This window comes from Poecilia reticulata, linkage group LG6 (assembly GCF_000633615.1).
Source record: "Poecilia reticulata strain Guanapo linkage group LG6, Guppy_female_1.0+MT, whole genome shotgun sequence".
In the NCBI taxonomy this organism is placed as follows: Eukaryota; Metazoa; Chordata; class Actinopteri; order Cyprinodontiformes; family Poeciliidae; genus Poecilia; species Poecilia reticulata.
Window position 1 is genome coordinate 14,314,767 of NC_024336.1, and position 17,151 is coordinate 14,331,917.

A 17,151-nucleotide genomic window follows, 5' to 3' on the forward strand; every position below is an offset into this window, starting at 1 on the left:
ATCAAGGGTCAAAAGTGCAGCAATCCAATAGAGTAATAGCTCATACATGTAAATATAAATTTTACATAATTATTTAAAATAAACTCAAGATATGTTAATGGAATTAAAGTACATACATAATTAATAATGAGTACATGTAATTGTTGGTCATCAAACAAACGTCAACATTTGATCAGTTAATCTACATAACATGTGAATTTCACTACTGTATAAGTATTAATTYCTTTACTAATACTACATTTTTAAGAGACAATGATTCTATAAGTAAATAAATACTCAAATAAATAATTGATTTGGTTACTTTGCTGTACTATAAAATAAGTGAAATTGTAAATCACTTAATATGTAGTTATTTGTCTATTTCRATCTTTAAAGGCAGATAGGTTTTGCCACCAGGGGGCAGTGCTCAGCTTCTTAACTTTAGTTAAAAAAAATTGACAAAATACATGTTTTGCCAAACGTTTAGTAAAGATATTTCTTTTTTTTTTAAGTAATGCTGTTTTATGGTTTACTTGTTGATGTATATTAGCTCTTTAATTTTGCTTTTGAATTTAACATTCAGATATCGAACGATTTCATAAAATTTATGGAATCCTTTATTTTCAGTTATTTATAAAATAAGCTAGAAGCCAGTGGTGAACAAATCAATCRTCGTTTATATCATTAACGTCCTTTTAATGTTTTTTGTCTAAAAATAACATAATTGTCTAATACTGTACTAAATTGGTTACAGAATATGTGTGACCATTTCATTTTAGTATTTTAAAAATAAAATACTAAGTTGAAATACAGTTTTATCTTTTTCTTGTCAAAAATAACCGAGTTGAATTTTAAGTTTAGTTTGAGAAGCAAAAAAGAAACAAAACATTGTCCCGTTCTTTCWAATTTCATCGGCCTAATTTTGTGTCTATCGTATACTCTGACTATAGGAGGCGCTATTTCTTCTGCACAACTAATGTTCTGTCTTTTTTTTTCTTCTATGAACAAATATGAATTAACAAGAACGCGGAAAATAAACACATATATAAAATGTTTGTAGGTTGGATAAAAACAGTTATAATTTTGTTTTTGTTTTTTTGTTTATAATTGTGTGAACCCGATGTTGGAAATTCTGTGCAAGAAACTTATGGAGAAGGTGATGATAAGGTAGTAATAAAAAAACAAAATAAAATAGATGCAGCATTTTTCTCTGAAAGTAATTTTAKATTTTTATTATATGAAATATAAAATAAAAATTAAACAAAATTTTAATTGAATGACATCTTTTTTTTWAAATTTAGTTTTAGTTTACTGGTTCCCAGAAAGAAGGCATCAGAATGTTCATTCAGGTTCACCTCTTATCGGAAACAGGCAACAAAAATGAAACAATTAAATGTAAGTAACCAAACAACATTGTTCTGTTCAAACTATGTGCTGAGAGTACTGTGTATGCAGCAAATGRATGTGATGTAGTTCACAGCTTGCAAATGCGCACTCAGTAACAACGTCCATCCYTCMTCAACCTGGAKGTAAAGGATCCGATTAAAAAAAATACAATTCGGTATTATTTGGGATATATACTTGCACTACGTTTTAAACCGAGGTAAGCGAGTTCTGTTCAAACGAACTGAAGGCAATTTTACAATGGGAATTTCCATTTCAGATCCTGGCGTTGACTAGCGCTGAGAGAAGGTAGGTTTCAAAACATTAGCTCGGCTTTGCTGTCTATACAGCAAAACTCAACAAGCCGGGGTAATGTCATGGTAATGTTATCAGCTATACACGGTTCAACGCTGGCGTTGTTAAAGCTCCTCGTAACATTGAAATGAATGAAGCGCTGCTAAGAAGGTGGGTCCAGCCTTTTTAGGCCATTAGCAAGACCCGCCTAGCTAACGTTCCATCGCTGGGGTAGCAGTGGCGCTTTTTGTCACCGCCTTTTCAACCGACGTTCACACCGGGTGAACGTATCCGGTGTGGCGTTAATCACTCCGGGATGGAAACAGGACCTCGATACGGTAAACTTGTGACCTATTATTTTATGATAATGGTTTGTAAATGGCTTTGAACGAGAATTAGGGTGAGAGGTAGCTATGTGGCTGTTTTATGGTGTTGAACAGAATTGAAGAAAGACGCAACGCGCAAATTAGTCATCGCTGGTTTGTCGTTTCCCTGTTAAGGGATTAGCCGACTCCAGCTAACTAGCTGAGTGCTAGCTGCTAACAAAGAGCCGTTGCTTCCCTTCGCTTTGTAATGTTGACTCGATGTTGCCATTTCAGACGGCAAGGGTATCATTAATACAAAGCTAAAAATAAGAATGAACTAAAAGGTTTTATTTAGTCATCATTCGATTTAAAAAAATTATTATTACGTTTGTGTATATTTTTGTATATCTGGATGGAAGCGCGACTAACATTTATCCGGTTTCTTTCTGTCAATGTGGTTGCTTACGTTGGCCACATCTGCTGCAGTGACAGGAAAAAGGTGATTAATATGTAACAACATTGTCACTGCTGGTTTGAACAACCATATCAGGGGACAGGATGCAAATCGGGTTTTTTTGCTGTTACTGACATACCGACTAAAACGGATGTTTATATCGACAGAAGCCGTGGTTTAATTTACAAAGACGTTTCATTGATCCTATAAATCTTGGTTCTGCTCAAAATGTTTACTAACCTCCACCCTGAACATAGGCAATATATGTCATGCATAATTTTTACTGTTGGCAGTAATTATTACCTGTCAAATGTGTTCTGGCAGCCACCTCTGGCTCCTAAAAGTAAAGCACGGACTTTAAGTTTTACAAGAAGTTAAGTAATGATTTTTTGGATCTATATATATATATATATATGTCACAATTAAATTTTTAGTCATGATAGTATAATTACTGCATTAAAAAAAAAGAAAAATTATCAGTTCAGACTCATTAGCCCACTGCATTTTCCCTCAGGTTTTCCTACTAGAAACAACAAAAAACATCTGTGATATTGAGTTAAGTTTAAGATAAATAGTAAAAATAAATAAATAGTTTAAAATAAATGGGATTCACTAGGTTATTTTGTAACATTACAGTTTAAAATGGGGGAAGAAATATTAAAAAGGTGAATTTACTCAGAGTCAATTTATTCTGCCTTCATCACAACAAAATTGTGTATACTCTCTCAATACACATGGCAAAAGAGGCAGAGTTTACCCAGTTTAGAGTTTTTTAACATAATAAGAGGGATGTGATAAACAATAAAATCTGGGTTTAATTTTTTTTCCAACCCTAAAAAAAAACAATTCCAAGACTATAATATTAACAATGAAGACAGTTTTATTCTGAGACGCCCTAAATACCTGCTRAAATGCAATAAATACAGTTAAGGAAATTATGTTTGACAGTATTTGTACAGATCCTTTTTTGTCTCACTATCTCTGAAGTTGTTTTAAAAAGAGTTTTCTATTACATCCCAGCTTCTGACATGATGAAACATAGGTGAGATAGCCAGGGCTTCATCTGTCATACATAATTCATGTATGTGTGCATTTTTGGCAAGTCTCGGATTAGTATAATGTACCCTGTCAACTGTTTTAAACTGTGTCAATGGAAGTTTTGCCCATGATTATTGTTTACAATGCTCAGGACAAAAAAGTAATTTGTAAAAGTTGGACACGGTTCAGTTTTCTATTTTGTGCTGAGCTTTAGCAAGACAAGAGGTAGGCTTGAGGCTAAGAGATTATAGATTAATTCAATTTGTTGCCTTTGTTGCCAAGTTTAGAGAGAAAATTCCCTGTAACCCAGTTGCGGGGGCGTGTTGGAGCAATTATGTTACTTTTGAAGAAATTCACATAATTCAAAATGGGACGCAAGTTGAAATCTGATCTTCACCTTGGGGGATCTAGAAAAATGTGTAGTGATTATTAAAATAACTAGTTCTGCAAAAATCCAATCTTCAACAAACTGTAAATGTAGTTTCTTTTTTTTCAGGCAGATTTAAATAGACTGCTACTTGAAACATACTTTCTGAAGTCTAGATAAATTGTATCAAGCTTCTCTGCTTTCTGGGTTAAGAAAGGTTAAGTTTATGTGTACTGTAATTTTACCTTATGCTAAACGCTACAAATCTTGYTGATATTTGACATGACGTTGGTTACTTTTGAAAAGTGTCGGGCCTAACTTTTGTTTTGGATTCTTTGTTGCAGGACAAAGTGGACTGGAGCGTATTAACACTGTTTGCCCACCCTGCATTTGGGGTGATTGGTGCCTGTCGGAGGCTGTGCACGCTTGGTCCTTGCCAGTAATTCCTTATGCTTGAAAGAATCTTTCAAGCATCCTGTCTTACAGGATGGATGATGTGGAACTAAAGAGACTTGTGTATCAACATCAATACTCTGCATTCTGTTGCGGTGTTCAGTGTTTTTCCATTGACAAGAGAACACCTCCCATTTTGCACCCCCAGTCCCTGCACTATATATATAAAGACAGTCTTTGAGCAATCAAAGGGACAGCACAAGATAGATTTCAGTTTAGCCTTTTTGTTTTTGACTACAGGTTAATACCACCTAGCCAAGCCAATTGGGCAGTCATGGAAGTAAGCTTGTTTTAATTTTTATTTACTGTACCCTCTTAYTCTAAGCCCGGGTGGTGGGATGTCGGAAAAGCCAGACGACAAAATGGTGAAGTTCCTAGCCCCCCCTCAGAGAAGTGGAAATGGCCCCAGCTCTGGTTCAGATTCYATGATGGGTGATTCCCGGCCAGTGGAAGTGAGACGTCGACATCACACCATGGAGCGAGACCGATGTAATGCTGAACACCGTTTTTTACGTCGAAGTGTCATCAGTGATTCCAATGCCACGGCACTCGCCCTTCCTTTACCCAGCAAAATCCCCATCCCATTACCTCCACAAGTACAGCCGCAGGAATTGGTCCCTCCGGAGCACAAGGCTGCTACTCCCTTACTGAAGGCTGAACCCAGAAGTGATCAAAGTGAGAAGTCTGCTGATAACAGTAGAGAAAATCAACAGGGGAAAGATAATGAGATTRCCAAGGTAGACGCTTTGTCTTTGGGACAACAGTCTGCTGTTGTGCGAGACATTAGAGATGCAGAGATGTTGATCGAAGCTCGCACTGCGCCATGTTTGGAGGCASATTTGCCAAGTCACAGAGAATCTGAGAGCGTCATTGAGGTGAAGGTTTCTCCTGAGAATGAGGGGGAGGAGGAGGATAAGGACTCTGCCAGGGCACGAGCCGAGGCAGAGCAAAGAGAAGCTGAGAAAAGGGTCCAGGATGACATCGAGGAGGCAGAAACCAAAGCAGTGGGAACATCACCGGACGGACGGTTCCTGAAGTTTGATATAGAAATCGGACGTGGTTCTTTCAAGACGGTCTACAAAGGCTTGGACACTGAAACCACGGTGGAGGTGGCATGGTGTGAGCTGCAGGTATGCACAATTTAACTCTTGGTCTCATTGCTTTACAGAATGGTACTAATATCATTCTAAGATATTTTTCATTTTAAAACAGRAAATATCTGTTACCTAATGCTTGTTCAATGATGATGGGTTTTTCCGCTCTGTAAGGTGACCTAAGATGATYTTTGTTTTGAATTTGTGCCAGTTTGAAACAAAACTTAATATCGTTCACCATCAACTTAAGCTCATACACCAAAAGTAATATATTGAAAATGGGTATATAAATAGGAGTATTAGGACTGTGTACCATGTGGTGTGATGGGGATATTAAATATAGCAATGACAAGTCTCCATCAGCTGTAGCATCTAGACACTATCATGAGACTCCGTCCAACAGGCTGAACATATTGTTATCTTGAAAGTATTAATTCATGAGACTTTGAATAAAACAGTATTAATAATACACATGGTGTCAKTGGCAATGATAGTATATTATGTAATTAATGCATTATCCAATACTGTTAGAGTTATGACTAATACAGCTTCTACTATCTATCCGATAAGCTGCATTAGGCCAAAGCTAATGACCAGTGTGGCWTTTATTGAAAGGTTTCTGCAGATGTTCAAGTATAAATCTACTTTTTGGCCTTAAAATATCTTAAATCAACTTTTATAGCTTAAATTTCTACATTTTTTCCCTCATTGTATGTACTGTTTTTTGTTTTTAAACAAAAGTATACCTGATGGCATTAATTTGTTCAATCAAAGCAAATCAAAGCAATCTTGTTATTTGTGATCCACTTTTGTGCTACAAAAAAGTGTTTATTTAATAAAGTGTGTCTTGAAATCAGGAATTTCAGTAGCTGATCATCTTATCAGAAGTATCTRTTCTTAAGCWTAATGAGTTTAAATGTTGACGCTCTAATCTATCGAAGTAAAAGCATTGAGTCACATGCTGGAACTGAACGACATCAACTTGAGTGGGTAAATGATTAGAGGCTCAAAATGGKTCTAAAAGTCTAACATTTAACTTGTGGGATTATGCTGTCAGGTTCAGAACCACTAGAAGTAAAYGTAAAGGGTGCTGTGAGCATCTATCATCCCATCCATGTGGCATCAATGTCTACAGTARAACTGTGATTTTACTTTATACCAACTTTCACTTTTCAGTCCCATGAGATGTCTGATTTAACACTTTAAGTGTTAAATTGTCTTGCCACTCTCCTGTGAAGACGGTGAAGCCAGAAAGATTTCTTTCCACGTTGTTACCTGAACCCGAGCCGCCGTAATTTTCTTTTTGATAAAATGATAAGCCACCTTTTCCTCTTAGACTGCTGTAGATTGAACTGCTCATCTGAGCATGGCAAAAACTTCCCTGTGTGAATGCAGGCTGGTCCGTGGTGGCTGACTGGTTGGGGTTATTGCCTCAGAGGAATAAGACTTTATGGAAAGTCTTGCTTTTGTTAAATAGAGAAACCTCAGAAATCTGCCACTAACAACGTTTCTTCTTTCTTAAACATGCACAGAGTTGTTGAAACACAGTAAAATAAAGCTTGAGTGGTTTAGGGACCTGTAGTTAAATACATTCTAATAAATTCTGGACAGCTAAATAATAAGGGAGTGAAAATAAAATCTGAGAATATTTCCATAACCACATAATTGCCACTTTTTAAGATATAAAATAACAGACATTTCTGAAGTTATCTGCCTCTCTTCAGTGAAGTGGGCCACAAAGATAAACTGTTTTACAAAACTGACCTTTGACCTACATTTTTCAGGATCTCTTTTAGACCTCACTTTTTGTTTATAGATAACTGTATAATTGTGACTCTGCTGTCCGTCCTAACCGCTGCACAGTCCAAACTTTGACCTCCTTCACCACATGAACGTTTGGTTATAATGTTGAGCTTTCACCCTGTCATGACTGCTGTTGGCCTTCACACAGCRGCGGATAGAACCACAGTCTCACATGCAAGCTGGTTTCAGAACAATGTTAAGATTACAGACACGTGCCCCTCCCCCATCACTTGGAGCAAATCGCACGCATGCTCAGTGCATTCCTGTTGCTAATGCTTGTGTGAATGCAAAACGGGTCACATTCCTCGCTGAGGAATCTCCTGTGTTTAGCACAGCAGGCTGACCTGCCAAGTCCCGCTTGTAAACCATCAGTCCACTTCCCACCCTCTTAATTTCCTCAAAGAGGTTTTTATTTATTTATTTTTTTATTATTTTTTATAAACCCAGTACCCTGGCAAGAAAAATCCACCCAGTTAACATGTTACTACTTGGCATGCTGGGATTAACCACCATGGTTGATCRTTTCACTTGAAGTTGCTCTCTGTCATTAAAGATAGATTATAACATTAAAGGTAGTATTAAGTCTTCATAGCTTGCTGAAATAGCAGTTTTGTAAAGGACAGCTGGAATTGCACAAGATTTTGATGCGGTGGTAATTTATGAAAATTGACCTAAATGATCAACATGAGAATAATTTTGCAAACTGTCTTGTATTTTTGGGAATGTATGGATTTATTCAATCAGTGCAAGACTTTTTGGCTTTAAATTTAAATKCTATTGGAAACAGTGGTATGAGGGAGATTGTATGAATAAGACCACGCATTATCACTGCTGAGTCACACTCGCACTCAGTATCACTCTTTGAATCCACGTTGCCATTCTGTATTGTGAAATAACTTATTGTTTCAGGACTAGCTTCTCTGCATTACAAAACCACCAGAAACCATGGTGTGAAAGGAGAGCAATAAACCTGTGAGCTGGCCACAGAGGTAGTCAGAACGACTGTGACTCATCGAAGTCTGCTACCTGGTGACTGKCTGGTTGGAACCTGAAAAGTCTGATCTTATTCCGATTACTGAACGCATTTGCTACCATGTCTCTCTGGCCACAACAGCCTTTGGTGTGGACACTAGTGTTGAGCAAAGAAGATAAGTTTATGTATGATTGGATACATTAAAGCTGAAGTCAGAGGAAGAACAGAAACGTTATATGCTATTTAAAAGGAATCTGTATTTTTATTTTTTTTTTAAGATACTTGGAGACATTTCTGTGGATCGTTCAGTTTGTGTTAGAGCAACAATTTAAGCAGATAACTGTAAGACCGTACAGACTCGGAGTACAGGGATGTTGCTCTACTTTATCTTCTCGAGATTTCAACATTATGGAACATGCTGGATTTAGACATGTTKGCAATCTTTTGCAAAATGCAGAGTTAAGTGTCTCCATTGGGGAATACACACAGACTGCTGCTACAGTAATGCTTAAGGCAGCTAGAAATGATTCTTTGTCTCAGTTCTGATTTTTAGCTTCCTTTTCACAACCGTTGGCAGAAAGACTAGAAACAATATTTTCAATGCTGTTGAAWCCTATATCGTAGGTTTTCAAGAGAAATTGAAATAAGTTCAAGTCTGTATCAACAAATCAACATTTTCTAAAACCTTAGTCCAGAAATCGGCCACAAAAGTCTGACTTGTGCATTCTTTTAGGGAGATACAAACTTGCAAACTAATCTTGTTGCATTTACCGTAATTCAGGACTTAATAAAAACGCAGACTTGAAACAGGAATAAAAAGTTATTTTAGCACTGACATAAAGCAAGCTCACCATCTAATTCTGTTGCTGGTTGTCTTGGTTTGTAGTTTAAATTAAATCACCAACTCCACTTCCCCCTCTACAGCCCCTGCAGCTAGTTTGCCTAAAATCCAAAGCTGCATTGTTTTACATATAAAAAGCCAATTTGTCAGAATCCTCAAGAGTTTCTAGACCAACACCCTTCTTTACTTACTCATGACCACACTCATTTGTTTTGTATCTCATGTTGCTGGCATGTCTGAACAATAAGTAGGTCACCAAAGAGAGGAAGTTGAGGGAAAGGGGAATAAATTTAGGAACCTCCCCTTTCCTCCTCACTCATGCAGTTTCGTATGCGTCATCTCCCCCAACTCGTCCTCCTTCTCCTAACTGTAGCCATACTTTAGAGATTAGGGAAACCTCAGGATTTCTTCAGAGACAATGACAGCTCTGTTCAAGTAGCTGAAGGGATCTGCTAAAAGTGTCACACTAAACTCATCTGCGATTTATCGCTGATCTTAATTGTTTGCTGCTGGGAGGCTTACCATAAGAGTGTTACTAGTTTTAGATTTTAGAAAATATCGTTTTAGAAAATATTGTTTAAAAATTACCAAGTGAAATGCAGCATAAGCGTTTTCAAACCGGACACATTAAATGGGCATTCAGCAATTTTCTGTTTGTAACACTGCAATGGTAAAACACGTGGGTCAGTTTAACAAAAAAAAAAAAAGGTTTAGTTTTGAGTAGAAAGGTGAGCTGATAGGATTAACTTTAATTACAGTCTTGGTTCTCCTTCTGACTAAAATATGTGGGAGGCCATGACATGACCTTTTAAACCCAAATGCCACCAATGACTAACCCAGATTTTAAGAAAACAGCTGTCGTTAAAAGAGCAACTGTGAACCTGGGACATTTTTAGTATTTACTTGTAATGACAAATATCACTCTTTTGACACTGTGGCAGGAAGTACAAGAAAGTAGTTTTGAGTTGAACACAGCTGTGCAAGATACAGTCATTAAACTTTACAGAGATAAAGGAAAGTCAAATTAAGGCCATTAATGAGTGACCTGACCTATGGGTATAGAATAAAAATCAAAGAAGGAGAAAAAGCTCCTGCACACTTTGATATCTTGCCGTGGCTCTAGATTTTTGTAATTTTTTTAAACACGTTTAATTATCGTTCATTTTGGAGAAACTTGCTCTGCTGGGGCCCGGCATTCAGTTTCCAAAATTTGGGGGAATTCCGTCTTTTAATACAAACCAGGGCATGTTCTGCTTATGGTTTGGCTTTACGAGGGTTTCTTTTTTGTTTGGTTGCTTGGAACAGAAACTTAACATTATACAACTACTTAATGACACTGAAATGACTATACTTGTCATGACCAACACAATGGTCCAAAACAGCAAAGTGTACAATTTACTTTGTTAAACTGTGTACTTTAACTTTAGACAAGAGTGGTACTCCCTTGAGTACTTTTATTTTTAACACCTTAAAATCTGTTCAATGTTGAAAATTTGTGAACTGACTTGTGCCGGGTTGTCTTTTGCTTACAATTGATCTGCAATTACAAAGGTTTTTACACATGCATTGTAACACGTCATACTATTGATAACGGTATCCATTTATCTACCCCATCGTTAATGGATTTTTCACTTTAAACTTTACTCCAAAGTAAGATGAGAACAAAGCTTCATCAGTCACTGAGTGTTTGCATGATCGCAGGCCTTTCCCCCCTTCAGTCTATTTTTGGACTGTTAGATTATTTATGAAACTCTTTGCCTAGAAGCAGTGCTTTCCCCTCCACTTTGTAGTTAACAGTGAATGTGATTTACATTGGATACAATTGCTTTGGGTCTAACAGATTATTATTATAATTAGACATATTGAAAACATACAAGAATAACATAAATGCTAAAAGCCATGTTCTGGTTTTTTTCTCAGATGAAACCAAACCCTTGTAAATCTTCATACTTGTTTTCATACATCAATCAGATAACCCAGATTAACTCATGAAGAGACAATGGCAAGATTATTTACCCGACTTTCTGTCTCCACTTTCAGCAAGTTGAAGGTGCAGACTTTGAAGTTTTTAGGCAGGATGTAATAGTTTGAACCGTTGTTTAAAAGAAATTAGGCTATTTACAGATTTGGTCTTTATGGGGCATTTATTAGTGCAATTATTATTATGTGATCTCAGATWTGTGATCATATTCCTTTCTGTTGGTTTTGTGCACAGCCTTGGAGCTTTGAGAATGATGGGGCATGCTGCTGTAGATATTTTGCATATTTGCTTTAACATGGTGAGCAGAGGAGAAGGGGGACCCATGGCCCCACTAGATAAATGGATACATTTTCTACAAAGTAGGTCAGTTGATCTAGTTGCCTGATGTCTCACTTACTGTTTCCTGGAGTTTCTTTGACTAACTCATTCATTTTTCCAACTCGGCTTCCCAATTGTTCTTTGACATTAAAACTCAGACATCTCCACAGTGAAAGCTGCCTTATAAGTTTATTTATTGTATGGGCAAAGTAATGTTTTGTAACGTCAAAGTCTTCTTTTCTTTAAAAGTCAAACGTTCATTTTGGTCTTCCAGATGGACTGAATATGCTGGACAGCTTGGCTTAAGGCCAGGTGTCCGGGGACTTGACGTCTTTGGCTGCTGGGTTTCTCACGGCTTGTTCAATTACAGCGGGTTTATTGCTCTCTAGTCATGCATAATCTAAATGTGGGTCATGCTAGAAATTGCTCCTGAAACTTGATAGAGGTTGTTTCACGTGTTTAAAATTTTTGGGGTTAATGGGTAGAACATCAAAGACTTCTAGTACTTATGCTTTAAGCTGTTAATTGATTTTGAATATATGTTTTACATATTAAAGAAATGTATTTTACCATAATATAATTTGTGTCTAATCTTTTGATTTTATTTCATTTCGATTTTTCATAAAATTCTCAATCTCATGATGCGCTATAGATGCATAAAGCAACTTTTTTTTCAGCGCTTAGCAGCTTTTTTTTTTTTTTAATCTAAATCCATCATTGCACTTCTAATTTGGTTTGCATGAATTCAAGGGCAAACCTCAACACATTCTTTGTGTTTCACAGCCTTTGCCAGAGAAAACAGAAATGCATTCCTCTGACCACAGCTGCACACAATTACATTTTTGGTTCATGAAGACACTATATCCTGTGTCCAACTTTTTCAAAAAGAAGTTTCACAGTATTTATGAAAATTGAATTAATGGTGTTCATACGGCGAACATCACTGTGACTTCCTACATGTGCAGCCATGAATTGTTATGGTGCTGAGGTTATGAAATGTTAAAATGTTTCCTTTTGGTTTTGTTTGCAGGACCGTAAGCTGTCGAAGACAGAGCGGCAGCGCTTTAAGGAGGAAGCGGGGATGTTAAAGGGACTACAACATCCCAACATTGTTCGCTTTTATGACTCCTGGGAGGGACCTTCCAAAGGAAAGAAGTGCATTGTTCTCGTTACAGAACTGATGACCTCTGGTACACTCAAAACGTGAGTCTCACAACTGATGGACTTAAAAATGTGAAGGCAATAGAACTCATGTTCTTTAAAAAAAATGCTTTGCTTTAACTCATTGTAAAAATTATATTTTGGGCCAAAGTTTCTATTTCTGTAGCACACCGAAATACAAAAAAAGTATGACTAATTCCTACTTTGTTTTAAGCACAAGTCAAAATGTACTCGACATACATCTCTGCGGCATTACCTTCTTTTACTGAGAAGTACAAAGAAGAGTACAGCTCCCATCATTCGTTGCTCAGTGCATCTAACAGGCTTTGTAGAAATAATGATTTGTTCTCTCGCAGATATCTGAAGCGGTTCAAGGTGATGAAAATCAAAGTGCTGCGCAGCTGGTGTCGACAGATCCTCAAAGGACTCCACTTCCTTCACACTCGGGCCCCGCCGATCATCCACAGAGACCTCAAATGTGACAACATCTTCATCACAGGCCCAACGGGATCTGTTAAGATCGGAGACCTGGGACTGGCCACCCTGAAGCGCGCGTCCTTCGCCAAGAGTGTTATAGGTATGAACTCAGAATCACTTCAGCCTCCTTATCCCTGTGGGACAGTGTCTTTCTCTGAAGTTTTGAACGCTTTGTCTTTATGAAATTGCTATTTTTTCTGACAAAGTGGTTTAAAAACAGACCACAGTGTTTCAGCTGTCTCTCAAACAAACCACAGCTCAAATGGAGGCCAAATACGGCGGCAGATTTGCACATAGCTTTTCCTCCTCGCAGACTCCTATTTGATCGATGTACAGAGCATTTCTGTTCTATGTCTGTTAAAAAAAAAAGTCTTTTTTCCAGGCTTCTACTGACTGTAAGTAGCGCCTAATGTTTCTCCTACTTTTAACTATTAATATTAAATATAACAGTAGTTGTCATGCCTTCTTTCAGGCTTTAGGTATTTGTGTCTTAGACTGGTCTTTGTCCTGTGGTTTGGAAATATGTGGTCTGTTTGCCAGTTGTACATATATTGTTTAACATCTCTTTCTATGGGTTTGCCTCTACAGGTTTTGTTTTATTTCCCCCCCTAGTGTTTGTCTCTTGCTATCTATAAAATTATTGCAGGACCACAGAAAGTTTTTGCTCCATCTTTCTGTCCAGGGAGCTCTCTCCACTTTGCCTCTGTCGGCATTTTGTCTTTTTTTTTTTTTCTTCCCCCTTCCTATTTATTTATTTTATTTTATTTTCACATTCTTGAGTATGCTTTTAAAATGTAGGCTCTAGCCTCAGCTGTGCCCCATTCTGCTGTTTGGAATGAATAGGGTACTGCTGGTCATTGAGTAAGTATCTTTTATGGGCCTGGTAAGTCTTAATAGTGTGCTGTACATGCATCAATATCAAAACCAATTACAATCAAATACCTAAATGAGTTTTTCTGTGTCAGACCTGAGACTGAAGCTAAAATAATGAGTTTAGTGAGGCTGGTGGGCAGGACACACTGTTTAGCTCTGTAAATAGCTATGGGATGTGTTTTTGTCGGCCTTCACTGTAACACTTTCCTCCTGCAGGTCAGGATGATGTGGTAGGTCAGACTTTGAGAGGTGAGTGTACTGCAATGAGTAAAGTTAACACTGTTTTTATTTTTTTTGTGGATAAGGTTTTGACAAAAGTTACTTCCATAGCTAGTTTTATTTCTTTTACAGAGCAAATTGGCACGATCTTGAGTACCGTTAATTTCACTGCAGCTGTTGGAAGCAATTTTCTTCAATGAGAGCTAATTATTAAGCACCGTGAATATGAATTCCTGCCAAAAAGTGTGTTCTGCACACTAGCCACCTCGGTCCCATACATATATATACATATATATGTCCCATCATGTCGAGGTCTTACACAGACAAACACGTGCAATCCTCTCTACAGTCTAACTGAGCTCAGCTTCCCCCTCCTTTTTTGTTTTCTCTCTATTTTTTTTACTTTCCTTCCCCCTTTTTTTTTATTTCTCTCCTCCAACTTTCACCTCACAGATTCTACTCCAGGAGATGCCAGCGGGCCCATCATTCTTCTCATCCTCCTCTTCCTCAACCCCGTCCGATGGGTTAGAGGAGCAGAGGAGCAATGGGTTATGAGAAGCCCACACAGTCAGTAAGGGAGTTCGAGAGTTCTGAATAGTTGTTTTGATTTAAGGTACCCCTGAGTTCATGGCGCCTGAGATGTATGAGGAGAAGTACGACGAGTCAGTGGATGTTTATGCCTTTGGAATGTGCATGTTGGAGATGGCCACCTCCGAGTACCCGTACTCAGAGTGCCAGAACGCTGCACAGATCTACCGCAGAGTTACCAGCGTAAGTCGTCTTGTCAGCACTGCACATCACGTCTCTACCATGCCTTCACCTCCTCCTCTGTGCCACGAAGACTTGTGTCTCTGGAGTAATTTTTAATTCCCACCTACGCATTTTTGAATTCATATTCCGTTTCTATTGACCGGTATTTTCCAAGAGAGAAATTAGCTTCCCCCCCCCCACCAGAAAACCCCTTCCTTTTACTTCATCCTGTTTTGCTTTCTGTTGATATATCTTCTTTAGGTTTACTATAATATTGAGGTGAGGCGTTGAAGGTTATTAGATGGTTCACAAAGAAGCCGTGCTGTTTATCTACAAGATAAAATTAGTAATCAAATCCTTTCCTGAACGGAAGAAGCTACATCGGAGAACTGCATAGTTTTAGTGTCATTCATGCAAGTTGTGTTGGCAAACTGCTGGAACGCAATGTAAGTTATGAGTCATTCGTATTTCTCGCATAAGGAGGTTAAACCTGTTGCTTTCTTTTTTTTTTTTTTTTACTGTAATCTCTTTTTTCACGTCTCAGTCTCATCAGCCATCTCTGTCTGTACCCCCTCCGGTTCCACCACTTGATATTCTTTAACGTCCCCCCTACTCTAAATGTTTTCTGGGTAATTTTGCTTTATTTGGATGATAAACCTTTAATGTTGAAAGTAATAGACTAGATGTCTTTTTTTTTCCACTTTCTCAACCCCAAAACAAAAATTCAAATAAATGTTTTTGTGGTTTCAAAAAAAATTCCAAACATTTATTTAGACTTGAAAAATTCCAGCTGCAGAAAGTGGTTTTCATTTAGAGTTCTGTGTTTTCTGTAGGGGGTGAAACCGGGCAGCTTCGACAAGGTGGCCATTCCTGAGGTGAAGGAAATCATTGAGGGTTGCATACGTCAGAACAAAGATGAGAGGTCTCGAACTTTAGAAAATCCCCATATTTATGCTTGATGCCTTTCTTCTTTTTTTCTAAAGCTTTGGGATTTTCATTTACTCACCGGTTTTTGTCCATTTAGGTACTCCATCAAAGATCTCCTAAACCATGCCTTCTTCCAAGAGGATACAGGCGTACGTGTGGAGTTGGCTGAAGAGGATGATGGGGAGATGGAGGCAATCAAGCTGTGGCTGAGAATTGAGGATATAAAGAAGCTGAAGGGGAAGTACAAAGACAACGAAGCTATAGAGTTTTCTTTTGACCTCAACAAAGATGTCCCAGAAGATGTGGCTCAGGAAATGGTAAATTGAACGAATTTTAACGCTCTGAACAGCCTTTTTCACACCTTTCCTTTCAAAGCCGGGCTGTCTTTGTTGCTCACTGGTTTCCATTGTGCCTCAGTGTGTAAAGGCAACATCGCAAATACTTGACTGCAATTAAAGACGATGGCATCTTGCACTGATATGTTAGGTTTTGGGTGTGGAATGCTGCTAATTGAGAATCTGTTTTGATTCCTAACTTTGATATCTCATCTTCCTGCTGCAGGTTGAATCTGGTTATGTTTGTGAAGGAGACCATAAGACCATTGCAAAGGCCATAAAGGACAGGGTGTCTCTAATCTCTCGCAAGAGGGCGCAGAGGCAGCAGGTGTGTCCCAAGCTCATTGTGATGTTTTTCATCTACTTTAAGCACATTGTTGAATTCTTGAAGCAATCTCAGAATTAAAGTACGCTACGTAGGAAAAATACTCACACCTCTTTAACATTACCACGTTTTGTCACATTATAACCACTAACTTCAATGTATTTTTAGATTTTAACTAATACAACCAACTCAAACCAGCATATATTGTGAAGTGAAAGGAGAAGGATACATGGTTTTCACTTATTTCTTTATTTTTTATTTTTTTACAAATAATCTGAAATCTGATGCCTCCAAATCAAATCCAGTTCCCCCAGTTGCCTTGAGATTTGACCTAATTAGCAAAGAGAGTAAACAAACAGCATCAAGAAGACTAAGCAACCTGTCAGACAGGGATAAAATGGTTTAAAGGAGGATTTGGTAATAAAACAGTGCAGTCTTGGAACATCTTATTGAGCTCTATTCAGACAGAGTATAGAACGACAACAAACCCACAAAGACCTCTAAGCTGACGCCAGGCTAGGAGAGAATTAATCAAATAAATCTCCCAATAACTAGTTGAAACATACGAGGAGCTGCAGAGATTCACAGCCTGGGTGGAAAAAATCTGTTGATGCTTCATTAATCTGGTGAAAAGGAAAAGCCACAAGAAATCTTGTTTGCAGTCTTCCAAACGCCATGTAGGACATGGCAACCAGAGGAATAGATTAAACTTTTTTTAGCCTTCATTCTACACACTCAGTGTAGCAGAACACTAACTGTGCACCTCAGGGTGAATAGACTGTCTCAACAATAAAGGGTTGA

General features: G+C 37.8%; 1 protein-coding gene across 8 annotated transcripts in view; it reads left to right on the plus strand.

The window, feature by feature from the left end:
• The first annotated feature begins 1,437 nt into the window (after positions 1-1,437).
• The window catches only part of wnk1a (WNK lysine deficient protein kinase 1a), a 28,765-nt gene continuing 13,051 nt past the window's right edge, over positions 1,438-17,151 (plus strand). For 5 of the 8 annotated variants that reach the window (XM_017305217.1, XM_017305220.1, XM_017305219.1 and 2 more), the window contains exons 1-7: positions 4,612-5,403; positions 12,314-12,486; positions 12,801-13,021; positions 14,627-14,784; positions 15,597-15,685; positions 15,788-16,007; positions 16,252-16,353. In XM_017305217.1, the coding sequence (XP_017160706.1) occupies positions 4,612-5,403; positions 12,314-12,486; positions 12,801-13,021; positions 14,627-14,784; positions 15,597-15,685; positions 15,788-16,007; positions 16,252-16,353 (1,755 nt within the window). Of the gene's footprint in view, positions 1,583-1,651; positions 1,672-1,736; positions 1,995-4,164; positions 5,404-12,313; positions 12,487-12,800; positions 13,022-14,626; positions 14,785-15,596; positions 15,686-15,787; positions 16,008-16,251; positions 16,354-17,151 lie in introns of those variants that run through there. The other 3 variants (XM_008411377.2, XM_017305216.1, XM_008411376.2) reach the window with 3 other exon arrangements.